General features: G+C 38.4%; 1 protein-coding gene across 1 annotated transcript in view; it reads right to left on the reverse strand.

Moving 5' to 3' along the window:
• Positions 1 to 18,666, reverse strand: part of LOC133527031 (nucleolar protein 6) — a 37,708-nt gene extending 19,042 nt beyond the window's left edge. The window contains exons 1-6 of the mRNA XM_061863918.1: positions 18,559 to 18,666; positions 17,352 to 18,417; positions 16,356 to 16,617; positions 15,431 to 15,646; positions 14,539 to 14,643; positions 1,422 to 1,564 (exon numbers count right to left, since the gene is read on the reverse strand). Of these exons, the coding sequence (XP_061719902.1) occupies positions 1,422 to 1,564; positions 14,539 to 14,643; positions 15,431 to 15,646; positions 16,356 to 16,617; positions 17,352 to 18,417; positions 18,559 to 18,570 (1,804 nt within the window). The 5' untranslated portion in view covers positions 18,571 to 18,666. The remainder of the gene's footprint in view (positions 1 to 1,421; positions 1,565 to 14,538; positions 14,644 to 15,430; positions 15,647 to 16,355; positions 16,618 to 17,351; positions 18,418 to 18,558) is intronic.
• Positions 18,667 to 18,835: the final 169 nt, after the last annotated feature.

The following is an 18,835-nucleotide window of genomic DNA, read 5'->3' on the forward strand; positions in this document are numbered from 1 at the left end:
AATGCACTTAGTTTAAAACTGTATTCGTTTTGGTTTTGTAAGGTTGGTAGCCATTAATCGCAGTAACATTATAGCTTATAAAAGCACAAGAGCTTTTATGAGGAATAGACAATATAGACTTTTCTTGAAATCTTTTATATATGTTCTTATATTCGTTTTAATGAATGCATAAATGACAGATAACGGTAGAGGAGTAGGAAAACTCAATAAGGCTTGTGTTAAGGGTACTTAGACAACGATATTATATATATAGAGACAATCGATCTAGATTAGTCTTATGTTTGGGAAAACGCGTGTTTTCGAGTTTTCATGCGTTATTCTTTCGACGTAGAATATGGTCGCTAATTTCGTATTGCCGGCCACTGTCCGTCTGGTCCAGCGGGTTAAGACGCGTCGGCTAGAAACGAATGTTACGGGTTCGAATCTCGCCCCGTGGCTAACTTTTGTTTTTTTTTATATGTTCAAGTTTATATATAATTTTTATTGTTTTAGACAAGTTTAATTTAGTAAAAAAATGAGCTATGTAATAAGAGAAATTGACAATAGATGGCGTTACTCTGTGACAAGTGCTGTAAGGTTGAAATCGATTGTAAATAATAATAATTGTCAGTTCACATTTTACTCTTTAAGTTTATGTAGATTATCACCTATACACCACCATATTACAATAAATAGTTATAACCGGTCGCCCAGGTACTCTTATACATTTAAATGTGCAATTCTTGTATATAATGTACATTTATATATTTCGTTGAAATTTGCTATATGGTGGTTTACGGGGACGTAAAATCGATCTAGCTAGGTCTTATCTCTGGGAAAAAGCGCATGTTTGAGTTTTTATATGTTTTCCAAGCAAAGCTTGCTGGTCTCCGCGATATTAAATACTTAAATACGGAGTCGGAACTATTTCGTGAGTTATATGTTATGTTTTGTTACTTGTCGTTTTCGTTTATTTTGTCACGAATATGCGCTATTTACTCTACTCTTACTGCCCGTAAGGCCCGTCCTTAGATATAATGTCAATGGTAATCAACCATCAGACTAGAATAGGAGTTATCGCTATAGTTTGTAATAAAAAAGGTTGGTATTTCAGACGGTACTTGCATTTTAATCTAGTATTCAGAGCCTATTATAAACTGTAGCTATAGCTGGCACTGTATACTGGAAAATTGACTTATTGTTTTTTCTATATTAGTTTAATCTTCGTTAATGTAGTTTCGTAATTAATTAAGTTAATTTAAGGTCCTCATGTAGTACAAATTTTATGTATTATAGGGACCCATTTGCATGCTGTCAAAAACGGCTAAAAAGGCTAGGATTTGTAACCTTTGTAACACATTTTATGTAAACCCCTTTTAGGTGCAAATAAATAATTATGAATTATGAATTAAAAACACTAGCTATATGTGTTTTAAACTCACCATATTTCATCTTGAGAAGGTATTCCACGATTTGTCGTGGGATAGAGCGGCGCTCCGATAGGGTGTCTCCCTCCCACACGCACGTCTCGGTGATGGAGCCATCTTGGAAACGGCGCAGTTCAGACTTGTCGCCCCAGAAACCTCTGTACAAAAAAAATCGGTAAAAAACTAAAGCTACGACCAAGAATGTAAATAAATTTTCATCACACTTGCTCGATAAAGATCTTATTCCATGCAGGTGTACTGAAGGAAAAAGGCCTATATTGTTACTCCCTAGGGAGTTACAGATTTTTTTAACACATTCACTGCCAGACAAAAAACGGCGCACTACCCCAGAAACCGGTTGTCTATAGCTGCGTACAAAACAATCTGCCCAGCGGGTTGTCCGGCATCTGAACAAAGTTCACGAGCGCCCACCAGGTGGGTTCCCGGCAGTGAATGTGTTAAATTACGTCACTAATTCATACAAACCAAGTAGCATAAATGACTTTTTTTTTATACTATGTCGGTGGCAAACAAGCATACGGCCCGCCTGATGGTAAGCAGTATCCGTAGCCTATGTACGCCTGCAACTCCAGAGGAGTTACATGCGCGTTGCCGACCCTAACCCCCTCCCACCCCTCGTTGAGCTCTGGCAACCTTACTCACCGGCAGGAACACAACACTAAACACAACACTATGAGTTTTACTTTTAAAATACTAACGTTTATAATTTAATATTTTTGTTATATTTAAAAATATTTAATTTGATTGATTTAATAAGTAGCCGTTTTAACTTTTTTTTACATAATTTTCAATTGTGGCTGAATGCCAAATAGGTCTGTGCCAAAGAGTAAAGTAAGTATATAGGTCTGTGCCTTCGATGCCTAACTTATCAAAAATGACAATATGGCGGACGAATGTTTGAAACATATTTACTTTAGGTTGTCGTTGAGATTCAAGATGGCGAAGACGTCTCGAGAATATTTTTTTGTGTTTTGCTCATTTATGTTGTTCAAAGTGTAGTATTGATAGCTTATTATGCAGTGAACTATCGTAGAAGTGTGCAGTTAATGAAAAACTAATCTTGAAACGCGTTTAACCATGTTTTAATCAACATCCGGCAATCCATCGTGGCTTTTAGTAAAGTCCAGCTATCTCTTTACTAAAATATTATTTATGATCTGTGCTAAAAGTGCGGGAGTGTGTGTGTGTGCGTGAGATTTGACAGTCATGTTTATCACCAGTGTTTTCAATTTAATTATGAAATAATGTTTAAACTCCTAAAAATAGTTCTACTTTATGTGCAAAACTTACGAGAAGATACGAGCATTATAGTGAAGAAGCCTCAGGCGTTATGGTGAGCCGTATTTGTGAATTTAGACCAAAACACAACTTAGGATTATAACGGCACTTTTAAAAACCACACTCACACATTGAAACATTTTAAAAACAACAGAAATTGTCCATTAATATTAATTAAAAACAGCGGTAATCATCAGCTGAGTTTGACACTGAGACTAACATCGGAAGTGACATTGACATATGAACAGGGTACGTTCCGATACTAAAGGACGGAATCACACCGCTTTCGAAAAAGAGAGTGTTCAAAAACGCCTCACACAATTTGAAACTACAGATAAGTTTATTTATTTATTATACTTTAGAAACATACAGTCGTTTACAAACAGTACCTATACAAAATTGCTTAAGTTTAGACCTAGAGTTTCATTTTTTACATAAAATCAGTCTGTTTCTTTTTTTTTTTTTTTTTCTTTAAGATTACAATTTTAAATGTTACCCAAAACTAAACATTTGAGAGCGTAAAGAAAAGAAAACATGCATAATTACATTTGTTACCTAAAGAAAAGCACGTTTTAAAATATTAATGGAACAAGTAAATATATCTATGTTAGAGAGCTTGTCATTTTCGTTAAATAGTTTGCAGGCACGTCTTATGAATATATTTTGTGCATAACACGTTCTACTGTTGGGAATCGAGAATAACCTTTTCTTCTGACAGTGGCGCTGACGTCTACGAGGAACTCTGAGCTGTATTTGGTGTAGTAGCGAGGGGACATCTAATATATTGCGCATAATTTTATAGAGTAAGACGGAATCTGCGATATCTCGGCGGTTACTAAGTGTTTGAAGTTTATGGTGGATCAGTGATTCGCTATAGCTAACATGTGTGTGACCAGTTCTAAAATCGAGAGTTTTAAGGAACTTTCTTTGTATCCGTTCCACCCGTTCAATATGGATGTTATGATAAGGTTTCCAAACTGTACTAGCAAACTCGAGATGGCTGCGAACAAAGCTATTAAAAAGGATTTTGTAGGTGGTACTATTTTTAAATGGTTTACCAACTCTTAGAATGAAGCCTAGTTGTTTGTACGCCTTTTTTATGACAGAATCTAAATGAGGTATGAACGACAGTTTAGAATCCAATAGAACTCCAAGATCACGGATTAGTGTTACTCTACGCAGGTAATTATTATATAAAGTGAAGTTATATTGTGCATTATTTTTTTTCCGTGTGAAGTTTATTACAGAACATTTATTTATATTTAAAAATAAATCATTATCTTTACAGAATGTCTCAAAACTTATTAAATCATCCTGCAACAAGTAATAATCATCAATCGTATTTATGACTTTATAAATTTTCGTGTCATCTGCGTAGAGCAAAACCTTCGAGTGTTTGATATATTTATCTATATCGTTTATAAATAGCGTGAAAAGCAACGGGCCTAAATGAGATCCCTGGGGTACACCGGAACTAATTGTTTTCCATTGAGAAGTGTAACCCGATAATACTACACATTGGCTTCGATTTTCAATATAAGATTTAATCCAACGGAAAAGGTCTCCGTGTATTCCGATGTGCCAAAGCTTGAGAAGAAGCTTATTGTGACAAATTTTGTCAAAGGCTTTGGCAAAATCAGTGTACACAGCCTCTACACATGAGCCTCCATCCATTGCGACTAAAATATCATTGGCAAAAGTTAAGAGATTAGTGTCTACCGACCGACCTTTGAAAAAGCCGTGTTGATTGGGGTTGATATGGTTTTTAACTACTTGAGAAAGCTGACTAGTGACTATTTTTTCAAAAATTTTGTTGAATTGACATAATTTTGATATAGGCCTAAATTGTTCAATATTGTTGCTAACTTGACCCTTGGGGATAGGCGTCACGAATGCTCTTTTCCAGATTTCGGGAACACAGCCAGATTTAATAGACTTTTGGAAAATTATAGTTAATGGTATTGCGAGGTTTGCTGAACATTTTTTTATGAAAATAGGATGAATGCCGTCAGGACCTGCACCTTTGTTCGTATTAATTATATTTAAAAGCCTATGGACAGATGCTCGATTAATGTTTATAGTACACATATCTACTAAGGGTTCGGCGGGTGGCAGTAAAGTATCGACAAATAAGCTGTTACGAGATTCCTCAAAAACGGAGTGAAAAAAGTCATTAAATAAATTACAGATTTCTGCGCCATCTGAGGTAGCATGATCCTTATATCTCATCGTTTGTGGTAATTTATTTTTAGAATTTATAGATTTTATATAAGACCAAAAATAATTTGGACATGATTTTATTTTATATTCGGAATAAGAAATGTAATTTTTGTAACATTGTGCTTCCATTTTTTCTGCTCGTTTACGTAATATTTTAAAAGATTCATAATCCAAAGGATTGCCGTATTTTTTCCAATTCTTATGAAACTTACGTTTTTCACGTAACAACTTTATTAATGGTCTAGTGTGCCACACCGGAACGGACGCCGATACGTTGATTCGACGCATAGGGATATGATAACTAATCAACTGTCTTAAAATATCGTAGAATTTTGTTACACAGTTTGTCAAATCGATATTTTCCATGATATAATACCAATTGATTTTAGATAATTCTAAATTAATTTTGTTATAATCACCATTCTTAAAATTATAAATACTATTAGGTTTCGGATTAAGAGAGGGTTCAAATTTTAAATATAAATCTATTGTTAACGCTTTGTGGTGATTATCTTCAGGCGTGAGTGGTAGGTCGCAAGGAGCAACTGTACACTCTGTGCTACACAATATTAAATCGAGAATGCGATTATTAACGTTATGAACTCCATTAAATTGTTTTAATTCCGTATAAGATAAAAAATCATGCAGCACTCGTGTTGTGTAACTGTTACCTGTAATTAAATGCATTCCCGGGGACGAGTGGGGCACCCACTCGGCTTCCGGTATATTAAAATCTCCTGTAAGCAAGAATAGATCATTTGGCCTATCGGTAATAATTTGATCTGCAGTTTCAAAAAAAGAAGTTAGGGAATCCCTATGTCCAGGACCCTGGGGAATGTAAATACAGGCTATATTTAAAAAAGATTGTTTTTGAGGGTTACGAGCATTTCTTCCATGCGGGTCGAATGGAATAGAAACCCAGACACATTCACAATGGGCGCGCGGCGGCACGGGCCAGTCGCGGCGTACCGGTTGGCAACAAGCTCGGATGGCCACGGCCGCCCCGCCGCCACGAGTCGCGCCGCTATCCGCCACCGACCGATCACACCGAAAAACATTAAAACTACTGTCAAAGAATTCCCCGTCATAAAAATCAGGAGTAAGCCAGGTTTCCGTCAAACAAATAAAATCATAATCTGACTGAGCTACTTTACAGAAAAACTCACCAGCTTTTGTTCGCAAGCCCCTCACATTTTGGTAATAACCACTAAAGAGTGTATTAGCCATTATTATAGGCATAAATATTTAAAATATAATGTTTCAGATAAACAGGTTTCATTGCGCCAAGAGACAAAAAGAAATAATTGATTAATATAGAAGAAAAGATGTAAGTAAGGAAATATATCAAAAATAGATCAGTAATATATTTATATTTATAAGACGTGCATGCATGGTATTTGCTAAATAGAACTCGGAAAAAACGTTTAAGTGCATAGGTAAACATGTTTTTAAAATAACAAGCGTAAATACCGACCAAATAATCGGGGATATCGTGATAACATTGTGTGAGTATACATGGTGTTAAAAAGGTAGCTAATGCAAATAAATTCACAGAAATAATTATGACAATGCTATATAGGTACCAAATGAAATAAGAGTACAATGGTCATTTTATTTTTTTGAGATCGGCTTCGTTACTAATGAGTAAAACTTTACTTTGGTCGGTTTTTCGAATGAAAATTTTACAATCACGAACCCAAAGGTGAGTATAGTTATGCTCTAATCTTAATTGCCTAGCCTGCTTCAAGAGTAATTTGTTAGCGGGGGTCAAGTGGTCGCCGACGTACACAGCTGCAGCGGGCCCCGGCAAACCGATGTCAGCCGTTGTCAGGCCACGGCGCGCACGAACGGCAACGAGTAATTCATTTTTATGGCATCGTTGTGTAAATCTAGCAATTATTGCCGGTGGTCTGCTATTCTTTAGCGCTTCATCCTGGCTCGTTTGAAAGCGACGCACCCGGTGAATAACGTCGACGTCACTTTCACCCAAATGATACCCGACCTTGGCGCATATGTCTCGAAGGATGGTCATTAAATTTTCACCTTTGGAGTACGGTATGCCAGAGATCTCGAGGTTATTAAGCATTGAAAATTGTTTACTAGAATTGTTTTCAATGACTAGCCGATTGATAGTTTCCTGGGCTTCGTGGAGATTTTTTGTAATAGATGTTACTGAGGCAACTTTCTTCTCGGCGGTAGTAATTCTAGTATCGAAATCAGACAAACTGGTTTCGACGCGTGATTGTGTCTCCTTCAAGCTCTCTGACAATGATTTAAATTCACTTAGCTGCTCCCGAATTTCAGACCTTATATCCTCACGCATGTCGGCCAACTTTTGATCTTGCGAGCTAGTAAAATCCTTTGTGAAATCTTTAAGGAGTGTTGTCATATCCTGTCTAAAGGCAGCAAGTTCCTGTTTGATGTCATAATCAAGATCCGGATGCCTTCTCTTCCGTAAGGTGATGTGATGATTTTCTTGGTCTATATATGTAGGAAGTTCCGGCTGGGAGCCACTTTTAGTAGGTGTACGAGGAGTACCCATAATTTAGGTAGGAATTGCGGGTGATTCCACACGACGCCGAATTCCTTAACGTTGTTTACAACTTAGCGACCGGCGGCGCATACGACGCGCGGGGGTGAAGAGCAGGGTTACACGCACTGTGCACGCGCAACTTATAGATACACTTCCAAGCAAAAGTCAACTTTAGAGATCACGATTATAAGGTTAGTTTTGGTTGTTCGGTGTATTAAAATAATTGCAATTAAATCGGAACACGACTGCGCTGTAAGTTAAGCGAGACCGAACTGATGAGTTGTTGTAATTATACAATTAATTATTTAGTTGATAACAATAATAAAAATGACCACTAGAAGGATGTATCTTCAACAAAATCTATGTAAGACCCAAGAAGAGCTGAAAAGTAAACAAGCTTTATGTGATAAACTATTAGCAGAACAAGAGGAAAATGAGGCAGAAATTAAGTCTGTTGTGTCACGAAACTCTTTGTTAAAGCGCCAACTAAACGAGTTGTCTGACCATCTAGCAGAGACTGAAGAACAAAGAAATTCTCTGCAGGTACTTGTGGACCGCCTTCAAGAGTGTCAACCAGTGTACGAGACCGCCCTCGAAAAAATTTCTTTCTTACAGCATCAGCTTGGTGAAGCTCAGGATGAAATAGATATTTTAAAACAAGCTAAGGGACATGATGGAGTACATACATTATCTGAGGAACTGTCATCTTTATCTTTTTCCGACTCAGGTCATAGCTTTTATTACGGCAATAAAAAACAATTGTTCAGGCATTCGAAGACAACACAAAAAATTAAAAAAAGATCACAAATTAAGCATTGTATGAGAATCTGTAGGAAATATATCAGATCAAAAAAGGAATTGCTGGAGATGAGTACTACATTATTAAGTCAAAGTGTTGAGCTCGAAACTCTGACTGCAAAATTAAACTCAGCCTACAGACAGATCCAGGAACTCTCCATTGCTACGGCAGAACTTACTCAGCTGAGCAAACAAAACCGAGAATTGACAGAGTTGTTCCTAGATAACTATCTTGAGATGGAGCCCAGCGACGTAACCCAAACAAGTAGGCTTGTGTCTGAGCCCGCGCCGCCATCGTCTGAGCGCATGTGGCCTTCGGCTAAGCCTAAGTCGCCTTTGTCTGAGGTCACGCCGTCTTCGGCTGATCTGCGTTCGGTTGAGCCCGCGCCGCCTTCGGCTGAGCGCATGCTGCCTTCGGCTGAGCCCGCGCCACCTTCGGCTGAGCCCGCGCCGCCTTCGGCTGAGCCCGCGCCGCCTTCGGCTGAGCCCGGGTCGTCTTCGGCTGATCTGCGTTCGGTTGAGCCCGCGCCGCCTTCGGCTGAGCGCGTGCTGCCTTCGGCTGAGTCCGCGCCGCCTTCGGCTAAGCCCGCGTCGTCTTCGGATGATCTGCGTTCGGTTGCGCCTGCGCCGCCTTCGGCTGAGCGCGTGCTGCCTTCGGCTGAGTCCGCGCCGCCTTCGGCTAAGCCCGCGTCGTCTTCGGATGATCTGCGTTCGGTTGCGCCCGCGCCGCCTTCGGCTGAGCGCGTGCTGCCTTCGGCTGAGCCCTCGCCGCCTTCGGCTGAGCCCGCGCCGCCTTCGGCTGAGCGCGCGCCGCCGTCGGCTGAGCCCTCGTCGCCTTCGGCTGAGCGCGTGCTGCCTTCGGCTGAGTCCGCGCCGCCTTCGGCTAAGCCCGCATCGTGTTCGGCTGATCTGCGTTCGGTTGCGCCCGCGCCGCCTTCGGCTGAGCGCGTGCTGCCTTCGGCTGAGCCCTCGCCGCCTTCGGCTGAGCCCTCGCCGCCTTCGGCTGAGCCCGCGCCGCCGTCGGCTGAGCCCTCGCCGCCTTCGGCTGAGCGCGCGCCGCCTTCGGCTAAGCCCGCGCCGCCTTCGGCGGTGCCCACGCCGCCTTCGGCTGTGCCCACGCCGTCTTCGGCTGAGCGTGCGCCGCCTTCTGCTGAGCCCGCACCGCCTTTGGCTGGGTCCGCGCCGCCTACGGCTGAGCGCACGCTGCCTTCGGATGGTCTCGAACCTAACATAATCATGTATTGTGATGAGATTGGTAAAAATATTGGCACACTTCTACACAGATATTCTGGGGAACAAAGTGTTACTAGTAATTGCTTGCCTGGTAATAGCTTTGAGAATATTTTAAATTTCATGACGAAAGACAATAACATTCACAGTAATACAACATTACTTATCTTCATAGGGAATATAGGATCAATAAATAAACTTGACTTAATTAGATACCATGACATAATGAATGGCCTCAAAGTTAAAAAAATTATCTTGTTTTCATTTCCTTACTGCCAGCAGTTGTCACAGACCGAGAATAGAATTAGGTATAAGTTAAATTTACAAATGTATAATCTGTGTGCGTATAATAAAAACATTCATATTATTGACACTAGCAAATATGTTAGGAATTTTTACACACTGAACAGAGGTAAATTTTACCTCTATCATTATTGTAGGAGACAGATAGCTATGTCCCTATCATATTATTTTGATGTAACGACCAGAAACTTGGCTGGCAAGTCCATTAATTTCCAGCAGACAAGCACAAACGTGGTAACGGTCTCAATTAATTTAAATTAAATCATGCGACAACAGTGGACTCCAGTGCTGGCATCAGACTTAATAAGTTAAGTGATAATAATAATGTAAGGATTAATGACAAAAAAAATGGCTACAATCATGTAAGTCGCATCAACTTGGTCCATCAAAATATACAAAGCATTAGAGGCAAAGATTTACAAATTGAGTTATTTTTAAATTGTAATAATATAGATATATTGTGCATTACCGAACACTGGCTAAGCTCTAATGAAATAATGTTTAATTTTAACAACCATCAACTTGGTAGTATATTCAGTAGAGTTAAATCCATACATGGCGGGTCTATGATTATTATAAATAATCAGTTAAAATACAAAGAACGTAAAGATATTGTGTCCTTATCAGTCGAAAGAATTATTGAAATAGCCGCTGTAGAATTAGAGCAGTTCATTGTCATTTCTGTTTATAGGCCACCTTTGGGCAGTTTTGAAATCTTCCAAAATAAAATGGAAACAGTTTTATCAAAATTATCACACATTAAAAAACAACTAATTATATGTGGAGACTTCAACATCAATGTTTTAGAAACCTCTTCCTTAAGTGTTAGCTTGATCAGTCTCTTTAAATCTTTTAGATTAGATCATATTTTTATGGAACCTACAAGGGTGACTCCTACCAGCGCAACCTGTATTGATAACATTTTTACTGATATTGTTCCTATTAGTAAAAATGTAATCGGTGCACTGGAATCAGATCACTTGGGTCAAATAATTACATTTGAACGAATGCAGAGTTTAAGTCCTTTAAAGAAGAGAATTACGTTTGTACCAGTAACTTCAGAGCGTTTGGAGAGGATGAGGAATAACCTTGCTCCTCAGTTACCGATCTTGACAGCGGAATTGGGTCCCAATGATATGTACGATACATTCTTCAAAACCTTTTTAAAAGAGTATAATACAATATTCACTTCTAAATCGGTTGTAGCTGGCGGTGCAAATCGTTTTAGTGAGTGGGCTACTGCAGAATTATATAATCAGAGGAAAAAATTATACGAACTTTACGAGGAACGGCGCTATAGAACGAGCGATGAATTTAAAGAATATGTAAAGCAATTTTCTAAAAGCTTCAAATTGAATTGTCGTTTAGCTAAATGTATTTTTTTAAGCAATAAGATAAGAAATAGTTCCGACGTCATTAGAACTACATGGAAAATTATAAATGAGGAGACTGGTCGCAAAAAAAGGACAAAAACCACATACCGGCTTAACGTAAATGGGAAATTAATAGAGTCTAATATAGATGTCGCCACTGAATTTGAAACTTTCTTTACTAGTGCACCAGTTACTACGACCAACCATCTTAAATCATCAAGTTCGTCTGCTGTTGGATTGTTAGAAAATAATTTGCCTAAATGTTTCATGGAGTTTAAGTTTCAACACGTTACTAACCTAGATGTACTAAAAGCATTTCGATCTATTAATGTTAAAAAAACGAATGATCTCTGGGGAGTTTCTGTCTTCGTTATTAAGCCCCTTATTGAATTACTAGTACCTGACTTAGTAGTCATATTTAACAACTGCTTCGACTGTGGCGAGTTTCCAAACCTAATGAAGCAAAGCAAAAATACTCCTTTATTTAAAACAGGTAGTACGACTGATCCCACTAATTATAGGCCTATTTCAGTTTTGCCCACACTTAGCAAAATTTTTGAAAAGATAATTTTATCTCAGTTGCTTAGCCATTTTAACACGAACAATTTGATGCACAACAAGCAGTTTGGGTTTACTCGGGGTCGATCGACCACTGACGCTGGGATAGAACTAATTAAAAATATTTTCGATGCCTGGGAGGAGTCACATGATGCCATTGGAATTTTTTGTGACTTATCCAAGGCGTTCGACTGCGTTTGTCACGAAACACTCGTGAGGAAACTTCACTTCTATGGTGTTCGAGGCAAAGCGCTGGATTTGCTAAAATCATATTTAGATGGAAGAATCCAAAAAGTGGACGTGAATGGGGAACGGTCTCTAGGATCACTTGTTTCTATGGGCGTCCCCCAGGGGTCAATATTAGGGCCCTTTCTTTTCCTCATTTATATAAATGATTTGCCGTACTTAGTGAGAGATCACCATGATATAGTACTGTTTGCTGACGATACTTCCCTCATTTTTAAAGTCAAACGTCACGAAGATGCCAGTGATCATGTAAACAGTGCTATATCAAAAGTAGTGCAATGGTTCAATGTCAATAACCTATTATTGAACGAGAAGAAAACCAATTATATAAAGTTCACCACTACAAATGTCAGAAATATACAAACGACTGTCACTATCAAAGACGAGGAATTGGAAATGATCAATAGTACAGTATTCCTAGGTCTGACATTAGATTCCAAGCTGCAATGGGGCCCCCACATAAATATTCTCGCAGGCAAACTTAGTTCTGCAGCATTTGCAGTATGCAAAATCCGTCACTTAACGGACGAAAAAACAGCTAGATTGGTGTATTTTAGCTACTTTCATAGTGTGATGTCATACGGCATCTTGCTTTGGGGTAATGCTGCTGAAATCAATACCATTTTTGTACTGCAAAAGCGCGCCATTCGTTCAATTTATAAAATGAAGGTTAGAGATTCTCTTAGAAATAAGTTTAAGGATATTAATATACTTACTGTATACTGCCAATACATTTATGCAAATATTGTTTATGTTCATAAGCATATCAATAACTTCAAGAGAAATTGTGACATACATAATATTAACACAAGAAACAAGGACAAGTTAGCAATACCAACCACACGGCTGCAAAAAATCAAAAATTCTTTTAAAGGTAATTGTGTACGATTTTACAATAAACTGCCAAATAATATAACTAATCTTCCAATGAATAGATTTAAGAAATACATTAAAAGTAAATTAATTTGTAAATCTTATTATAGCATCAAAGATTATATTAATGACAAAACTGCTTGGGACTGAGTTAACATCTGATTTTTATTTTTATATTGTTTTTTTTTATTATTCTTCGGGTTGACTTTTATTCTCTTGTTTATATGTAATTTTTGACATTGATTAATTGTTACCAATTGTTATTATTTATTTCTTATTTAAAATCCAATGAATGTTTGTTATATATAGATATATTTTATTTTTTGTACCTATACTGACTTGTCAAAAGTGCTTATTTTTAAGCCTACTTGAATAAACGATTTTTGAAGTTGAAGTTGAAAGCAACTACCGAACAACGTCATGCTCTACGAGCACACTTAAAACTTACAACGAAACTTGACATTGGCAAAATCATCATAGATTTGATGGAAGCCATATTTTAAAATAAGAAGAAGATACTTACTTTACTCTTTGGTTTGAAATGTCACAGTATTTAAGAATTATCTGAAATGTCACGGTGTTCTATCGGATACATTTCGGGGAGTGTGCACAGGAACTGCACGATCTGATCCCACCTTCCCCTTTCCATCATCGGACGTCCAGGCGTGGGGAGCGAATGCACCCGTTCGTGGTACACATTCCATTTGTTCGCACTAAACGGTTTGCCTCCTCTTTTTTGTTACGGACGGCTAAAGAATGGAATGCGCTCCCGCCCTCTGTATTCCCTGATAAATATGACCTCGGTCTCTTTAAAGCAAGAGTGAATAGGCTACTACTGAACCGGTGAGCTCCATCTTAGGCCCTGTCTTCACTTTCCATCAGGTGTGACTAGAGCCAATCGCCGATCAGTTTTTAATAAAAAAAAAAAAAAAAAGAATTATCTCGGTTAAACTTTAGTTTTTTCTTCGCAAGTGTGATGAAAAACATTGTTTGTAACTCGTCGGGTCTTAAATTCCTACCCCCATTTCCAAAATTTCACTTACCCCTCGTTGCACAATGTACTATTATTTCGCTTGTTCGGGATACAAAATCAACACTATAGTTTGTATTTTTACAAGCTTTTATTTAACCTCCAATTCCGATTTCGACTTTCAATCCGGAGGTCGTGGGTTCAAATCCTGGCTCGTACCGATGAGTTTTTCGGAACTTATGTAGGTACGAAATGTCATTTGATATTTACCACTAGCTTTTCGGTGAAGGAAAACATCGTGAGGAAACCTGCACACATCTGCGAAGAAATTCAAAGGTGTATGTGAAGTCCCCAATCCGCATTGGGCTAGCGTGGGGACTATAGCCCGAGCCCTCTTGCACATGAGAGGAGGCCTGTGCCCAGCAGTGGGACGTATATAGGCTTAATTATTATTATTATTATTTATTTAACCTATTGAACGCCAAGACCACCAAAAGTCGTCGTTACTAGTCGTGCCAACAGCGCCAAGGACACCTATAGGTGTTAGTGTCAAAGCAACCTTCACACTTTCGAGCAAGGTTTACATTGGCTCGCTTGCGCCCCGGATCCTGGGGTTTGAGTGATGTTATGAATGCGAATTTCGGTTTTCACGGTAGGCCCCCTGAGCCGAACGGAGCCGAGAATGCCCGAAAGGAGGAGTGTCGCCCCACTGGTGTTAGTCCTAAATACCTGAATTCTTCAGCCTCGGGCAAGTTGGCGGCGGGCCCTTTGTCGATGATGTTTAGTGCGTGCTCCTGGTTCAGGATGAAGCCGAAACACAGCTTCTCTTCATACCTACAATACAAAAATTATGCTTAAATAAGGGATTTTCATACTATAAATAAAACAAATATTCAGGGACAATATTACATATATCGACCTAAACTACAGCTTGTACTATGGGTACAGTCAAGTGTAAAAATATGGGTGTACACATCTTACTCAAAAATATGTCCCAAAGCATCTTATTCCAGTGTAATAAGAGTGTAGTGCCATATTTATGAGACGATTCTCTCGATACATATTTTTGCAGCTGACTGTACTAGACAACGATTTACATATGTATATAGGTAAATACATAGAAAACACGCATGACTTTGAGGAACATATATCTGTGTTCATCACACAAATAAATGCCCTTACCGGGATTCGAACCCGGGACCATCAGTTTCATAGGCAGGGTGGCCCACTAGGCCAGACCGGTCATCCTATTATGCTTACAGGCGCCATCTATCCAAGCATGGTTACTGTTAAAACCATGTTGCCCTGTTAGTATGTATGTATGTGTGTATGTTTGTGTGGGTCAAATCTTGGATGCTAAATTCGACCCACTTCCCGGTTTCCGATTGAGTTGAAATTTTGCTTACATATGTAAGTCGGTGACAATGCAATATTATGGTACCATGGAACTCATCTGATGATAAAGACAGGAGATCGCCGTGGGAACTCTGTAATAAAACAACGAAAGGTGTTGGGGGTTTTTAGGAATTTTTGCCTAAAATTTAATTTTTGATTATGATGGTAAAACGGAATTTATACAAGACTTGGGCAGATCATTTCAATATTGTCCATGTGAACTCACCCATCTCGAACCTTCTCATACGTCTTCCCAACAGGCCAGGAGAAGTCAGCCTCCACAATCGGCAGTATCAGATCCACTCTACAAGTTAAGCCTTTTGCTAGAAGAGAGTGTAGAGTTTCCACTACTAGAGGTAGCTCGTCTATGCCATAGTTCACTTTGGAGTCTAGAGGTGCTTTATCTAGAACTGCTTGCTTCAGTTTTGGGAAGTTTTTAAACCTGGAAGGAAAATAATTTAATAAGTTTAAATTAAATATAATTAAGAGTGAAGAATAGCTTTTTTAATCTAGTGAAGTAACATAATTTTTTTATGAAATTCCATTTCAGGAGAATTCAACTAACTAAATCTTAATAAATCACTGTGATTTTGATGTCAATCGCTTCAGCATAATATAGGTTTTATAAGTTTCGCTTTTATGAAAAAAAAATCTTTTTGTTTTGCAAAAATGAAAAAAAAAAAACGGTTCTCGACTTTCTTGTCTGATGTAGTATTACTGCCACCCTGAAACAGCGAAGATTGCGGTGGCTAGGCCATGTTCTACATATGGACCCAGATAGACTTCCCTGGGCAGTGATGCTGAGTGAAGTGGTATCAAGCACTTACCTCAAAATGTAATCATACTGCAGTAATGGCGTCACCGGTGTCATAAACAACGGTATAAAACTATTCACACTGCCATCATCCAACATATCCACCACCAACACCTCCCACCTCATATGTCCTAACACTCATATATTGTAGTAGCAAGTGGTATCAAGCACTTACCTCAAAATGTAATCATACTGCAGTAATGGCGTCACCGGTGTCATAAACAACGGTATAAAACTATTCACACTGCCATCATTCAACATATCCACCACCAATACCTCCCACCTCATATGTCCTAACACTCATATATTGTAGTAGCAAGTGGTATCAAGCACTTACCTCAAAATGTAATCATACTGCAGTAATGGCGTCACCGGTGTCATAAACAACGGTATGAAGCTGTTCACACTACCATCATCTAACATATCAACCGCTAAGCTCGCCTCACGCTTCAACGCCTCATATGTTCCAGCACTCATCTGCCAGCAAATATTGTAGGAACCAGTAATATCGAGGAATACTACGGGGAAGTTGAACTCTGAGACCGGTGGAGAGCTGGTGTCTTTATTGAGGGAGATGCCTTTGGCCCATTGGGAGGTTTCTGAAAATGGATTTTTTATTGTGAGTGACAAAATGATATGAAGAGTATTCTTTAACTTAGGGCCTGTTTCACAATGTCCAAGTAAAGTATTGGATGGCTAATTAACAAATAAACTAACTGCCAGAAAAAAACTTCCTGCAAAACTTAGCACTTTATCGATCAGTTAAGCTTATCTGAAGATTGTGAAACGCCAACAATGACTTTATTTTATTGTCAGATAAGTGGCAAGTAGCTTATTCAGGGCGTTACTTGGATATTGTGAACCAGGCCCTTAGTGGTTCTTAAAATTGTTTACAGGACACATGGTGCTACATTCCCGCACTGGTGGGGAGAATTTGCACCTTCCATGAGCACCTTCCGTGGCTATGTCAAAATTTTTAAGCACCATATGCACTGTAAAATCTCTCTCACCACTCCTTGTGAATTTCCAAATTGTTCACACTTGTATCGTAAATAACTATTATATACCACAGTGATTTGGAAGAGCCTTGGAAACATAAATAGGTAACACATACATTTATAATAAAATAAAAAAAAGTAAATAAAATGAACATCCAATCAACTACTCAATTGTCGTTATTTAAGCTGTATCTATGAGGTGTGCCAATAATGTGCTATTCATCTTCCAATAGCCAAGTAATTACTGAAGTGACCCATAACTCACTTAGTGAGTTTAAAACTTCTCTTTTCTCCAACTTGAGAATTGCAAAAACAAATTGAAAATCTTTACTTACTTAATGAAATCCAGACATTCCTAATAATCTGATAACTGCTCATAATATTATTTATCCTCTTTATCTGAACAAGATGTGCAACCAGCATACTGATGATAAACCCTGACACTTGCAGCTTTCTTTGCCGAAGCCATATTTTCAGCAACACTACCGCTTGCTTTAAATTTTCACTATTACTTAAGGTTTCCTTTAGAAAATCTATATTCGCTGATGCTGTTATATCGGAGAGAACACTACTGTTGTAGTATGGGGTAGGAGGTCCAACATCGGAGTTGTTTTCATTCTCTTTATTTAATAACCATGTCTCTCTTAAATTGTTACGGCTAGGGCCGAATCGGTGCAGTTTATATGCTTCAGCTTCACAAGCTATGTGAATCCGGGCTGTTATGGAGTTCCCCAACTTTCCAACAGGTTTTAAATCCAGGACTGGATGTGTTTGACATCCGTTTAAAAACGAATATGATAGGTCTTCAAGAGTTTCTAGTGTTTTCAAGTGTGACGCTGTGTATGCTAAATATGCTGCCCGTTTTTTATGATATCTGTAGTTTATTGAGTCGTTTTTGGTGTAAGTCTCTGCGGGTACAGTTATTTGTATATCTATTACCAATTTGGAGTTTATAGGACAGCCTAAGGCATATGAACCAACCAGTTCAACACTTTTAAACTTGTGAAATTTAAAGACACATTTTGTCTTGTCTAGCTGATTGTTCACCGGTAATTTAACCTTGAGCTTCTTAACTAAGGTTTTTTCAGTTAAATCATATTCTGTGTCATCCTCAGGGATATCTTCTAGATGCTTTTTTAAACCTTCAAACCAAGTTTGTATTTTCTTCTCAGTTTTCTCTTTCAACTTAACCTCTTGTAATATTTCCTCTATTTGGAGACGGAATAAGTTTGAGTTGAACAAGTTCTCGGTTTCCTGAAGTCTATTTAGTTCGTTGACAGTCGGTTGCCGATACAAACTTTTAGTTTTTAAGCGTTTCTTCGCGGGCTCTGATTTCTTTGATTCGCTTTCATTTAACAACTGGCATGACTCTTCATCCTCTGATATAGAGGCTTTAGCACCCTAAAACAATTATACAGTATTTACAGAACGAATTAATTCAAACATGTGTTAATTTCACTTCAGACGTGGTAATTGTTAAGCATTAAGCATCGGACTACGTAAATTATAACAAACAGAGTAATATTTAGCCCCTGTACTTACTCTCTTCACCATTGTCACAATTTACAGGATAAATAAGCTTTATTAAACAGTAATTCATGAGAGAATATAGGTTATTCAGACGTAAACAACGTGCGACAGCATGAAACGTTGAAACGAAACTAAATGAAACTTTTGACACATATCGAGTGCGTTCAGAAACTTTAAACTTTTAGCCTACACCGATTGGTATTCAAGGTTTTTTTGTAATGTCCCATTTACTTTCACCTAAAAACTATTAAAACTTTATTTAGATAGTGTTAATTTGCTTAAATTTTAA

The sequence above is a fragment of the Cydia pomonella genome, chromosome 17, assembly GCF_033807575.1.
Source record: "Cydia pomonella isolate Wapato2018A chromosome 17, ilCydPomo1, whole genome shotgun sequence".
Taxonomy (NCBI): Eukaryota; Metazoa; Arthropoda; class Insecta; order Lepidoptera; family Tortricidae; genus Cydia; species Cydia pomonella.